The 4099-nt window shown below is 31.1% G+C and overlaps 1 protein-coding gene across 1 annotated transcript in view; it reads left to right on the plus strand.

Moving 5' to 3' along the window:
- The window catches only part of LOC106475293 (arrestin domain-containing protein 3-like), a gene marked incomplete at its 5' end in the record, with an annotated part of 18903 nt that extends 16224 nt beyond the window's left edge, over window positions 1-2679 (plus strand). The window contains 2 exons of the mRNA XM_013935985.2: window positions 1110-1252; window positions 2250-2679. Of these exons, the coding sequence (XP_013791439.1) occupies window positions 1110-1252; window positions 2250-2288 (182 nt within the window). The remainder of the gene's footprint in view (window positions 1-1109; window positions 1253-2249) is intronic.
- Window positions 2680-4099: the final 1420 nt, after the last annotated feature.

Here is a 4099-nt window from a genome sequence, read left to right on the forward strand (position 1 = left end):
ACAGAACAAATGATGCTGCTGAAGAGGTGTCACCTGAAAAAGCCACCGTTGAAGAAGAAATTCTACTCAGCTTTGAGAAGGGAAACGGTAAAGCTCTTGATGAAGTTACTACCACTGATGTGACTGGTATCGACGATAGGACATTTCCTGATGAAGCAGATGAACCCCATATGAAGCAGAAGCCAACGAGACGGAGACCAGTATGGAAGAAGATACGTCCCGTAAAATTAAGAGACTTTGTTGAATTGTAATTTTGTGTTTGTAATTCTGTACATTTTAATTAAGTTATTGTTATTGATATATTGTATGTGGTTACTGTTCGGGACGCACAATACTAAGGAGGGGCAGTGTTGCGTCAGCGAGGTCACGTGACTAGTGTCACGCCACGTTTCTAGAACTATCCTGTTCCTTCGGGAGTGCTCTAGCATTTGCTAGATTGGGGATGGCCTGGTATATATAAGATGGTCACGGCGTGACGTGACAATGTGTGTGTAGGTAGTGAGTAATTGAACTGCAGTCAGAAAGTATTGTTGAAGTTAACGTCGTTGTTATAGCGTTGTTATAGAGCGACTGTTGAAAATAAGTGTATTGGTAAAGTTATATTCAGAAAGAATAAACCAGTTTCATTAAGAAAGGACTTGTGTCGCTAAAGTTTCGTCGGAACGAAGTTACGGAAAATTAATTTACAAACGGAGACGTAACAATCTTTAACATAACTTAACTGTTTGTGTGCCATGTAGATGTGGTAGAGGCATATATCAAATTTAAAGAAACTTAAAGATGTGAAGATTCTGGTTTTTCTAAATATTTTAATCGTGTTTAAGTTAATTATGCTAATATATTAAGTCTGTTAGATTCTTATTTTAGAAAGGAAATACTTTAAGAAAGAATTATCCAATTCATATGGACAAAAGATAGAAGTTTTCACACACATATCTTTTAAATACGTGAAAATTATTAGTCATATGTTAGTATGTAATGAATAGTTTACCACTTTTGACAGACTACTCCACAGAAAAGATAAATATACTAATTATTGCTTAACTAATTATTGGAGATACAATGTTTTTGTCATGTACCAAGATATATAGGTATTTCACACATTGTAGCTCCCCCTACATATGCTGAATGTGTGGAAGGTTCAGTGGATATTACTGAAGATGATGATGATATTATAGGAGACACTCGATTCACTCCAATGTACACCTATGTTCATGATTACCAGTACCAACCTCCTCCCGCTTACTCTGAGGTAAATGTACGACTTACAACACGTACATTTCATTCAATGTTATCTTTTGTTGAATGTAAAACTACAATGCTTGGAATTATTAGATATTATTAAATCAGTTAGATAGTTTTCATTGTTTATTAGAATAACTACTTTCATAGCTAGAATATAGAGATATTTCTAGATTTTTAATATCCATTATCTTATTTATGCTCCATTAATGTGCCTGCAATTTTTTAAGAGATAGTTTATCTGTTAAATGTAAAATCAATCTCTTTAACTTGGATATTGAAAATTATGAATGGTTTTGTGTTTTTAGTGGTGTTTTGAGTATTCTAACAATTGGAAAGTTGGATCATGTGATTTGACAGTTAGTAAGAGTAAAACTGTTAGTGCATTAATTGGATTTCGTATCTATGACTGGAATCTTTATTGGGATGAAAGTGATTTGTTTGCTATCAGCTAGTAGAAAGTCATTTTTATATCTAATCATCTTAAGATTTTTATTGTAGGTTATTTATGTCTGATGTGAAACCATCTTCTTGTACTGAGCAAATATTTTCTAGCAACAACTGATTACCTGTAACAACCCAGTTTGTCTTATAAAGGTTTTTCACAGTTGGTTTTCCTTTCTAATGTTGTGATGTGGGTAAAAATTATGATTTTTTTCTAAGTATTGTACATAACTGTTATATTGCCTATTTAAGCAGAATGACTTTCATAATATTTTTTAAAACTCGGTACATGTATAAAATTATATGTATATTTGAAAAAAACAACAACATAATCTCATTTCTCATTAAAGGACAGTGCATCAACCATAATTTACTAAATATTACAATGTTTTTTTTACCAAATGTGACTTGGATGTTTTTATAGCTACTGAGAGCCTGCATTCCACAATCATACGCATATAAAAAAAACTAACAGTGAAATAAAAAAAAATAAAGAAAAAGGTACTAATAACTGCCTAGTGTGTTTACATAGCTTACTGTAGCAAACACATTTTCATGTGTAGGTGGATCCTCATCCAGTTGAAGAAGAAGGGCAGGGATGAATATTGGTGTTTGGACCAGATGGGTTATGGTAAAGTTATATTGATGCTATTTCAACATCTTACACCACAGATAATATCAGCTGTAACAACTGTTGTCATCTTGCCTTATACATGCTAATTGAAGTTACTACGTGATCTTGGCAGCTATCGTCTTAATGATGTGGAATGCTCTATGGATGGTTACCTTATAATGAACTTCAGGATGCAATATCACTGTCTCTGTTCTGGTTCAGGCTTAGTTTCTGTTCCATTTCAACATTTCACTTGAAATGTTGATAACATAATGTTTTGTAAAATCAACACATTGATTGAAAATCGAAATAAGCAGTATCTTTTAGAACCTATGTAATATTCTATGATGTTTGAACTTAGTTAAGTTTATCTACTATAGTGTGATTAAACGATCAAATATAGTTTTATTGCCCAGTGTGTAACTTAATAATTCGTTATATAAAATTGTAATCATTTTTGAAGAATTTAAGTATAAAATTATATGAAACTGTTCATTTGCTTTTCTAGTTAATTCTTGACTCTCAATCTATAGTTATTCCTTTGTCTTGAATCTCAGATAGTTCTTATACATACATATTTAACGTTACCTGATTCCTAACAAGTTGAATCTCAGATAGTCCTTCTTGTATATACATATGTAATGTTACCTGATTTCTAACAAGTTGAATCTCAGATAGTCCTTCTTGTATATACATATATAATGTTATCTGATTTCTAAGAAGTTGAATCTCAGATAGTCCTTCTTGTATATACATATGTAATGTTACTTGATTTCTAACAAGTTGAATCTCAGATAGTCCTTGTTAAATATGTATATACAAGAAGGACTATCTGAGATTCAACTTGTTAGAAATCAAGTAACATTACATATGTATATACAAGAAGGACTATCTGAGATTCAACTTGTTAGAAATCAAGTAACATTACATATGTATATACAAGAAGGACTATCTGAGATTCAACTTCTTAGAAATCAGATAACATTACATATGTATATACAAGAAGGACTATCTGAGATTCAACTTGTTAGAAATCAGGTAACATTATATATGTATGTACAAGGTTACTTGATTTCTAACAAGTTGAATCTCAGATAGTCCTTATATATACATATGTAATGTTACCTGATTTCTAACAAGTTGAATCTCAGATAGTCCTTCTTGTATATACATATTTAACGTGACTTGATTTCTAACAAGTTGAATCTCAGATAGTCATTCTTGTATACATATGTAACGTTACCTGATTTCTAACAAGTTGAATCTCAGATAGTCCTTCTTGTATACATATGTAATTTTACCTGATTTCTAAGAAGTTAAATCTCAGATAGTCCTTCTTGTATATACATATATAATGTTGTCTGATTTCTAGCAAGTTGAATCTCAAATAGTTTTTCTTGTATACATATGTAATTTTACCTGATTTCTAAGAAGTTAAATCTCAGATAGTCCTTCTTGTATACATATGTAACGTTATCTGATTTCTAACAAGTTGAATCTCAGATAGTTCTTCTTGTATATACATATGTAATGTTACTTGATTTCTAACAAGTTCAATCTCAGATAGTCCTTCTTGTTTATACATATGTAAGGTTACTTGATTTCTAACAAGTTGAATCTCAGATATTCCTTCTTGTATAAATTTGTAATGTTACCTGATTTCTAAGAAGTTGAATCTCAGATAGTCCTTCTTGTATATACATATATAATGTTACCTGATTTCTAACAAGTTGAATCTCAGATAGTCCTTCTTGTATATACATATGTAATGTTATCTGATTTCGTAAGAAGTTGAATCTC

Source organism: Limulus polyphemus, unplaced genomic scaffold, assembly GCF_000517525.1.
Source record: "Limulus polyphemus unplaced genomic scaffold, Limulus_polyphemus-2.1.2 Scaffold8363, whole genome shotgun sequence".
Taxonomy (NCBI): Eukaryota; Metazoa; Arthropoda; class Merostomata; order Xiphosura; family Limulidae; genus Limulus; species Limulus polyphemus.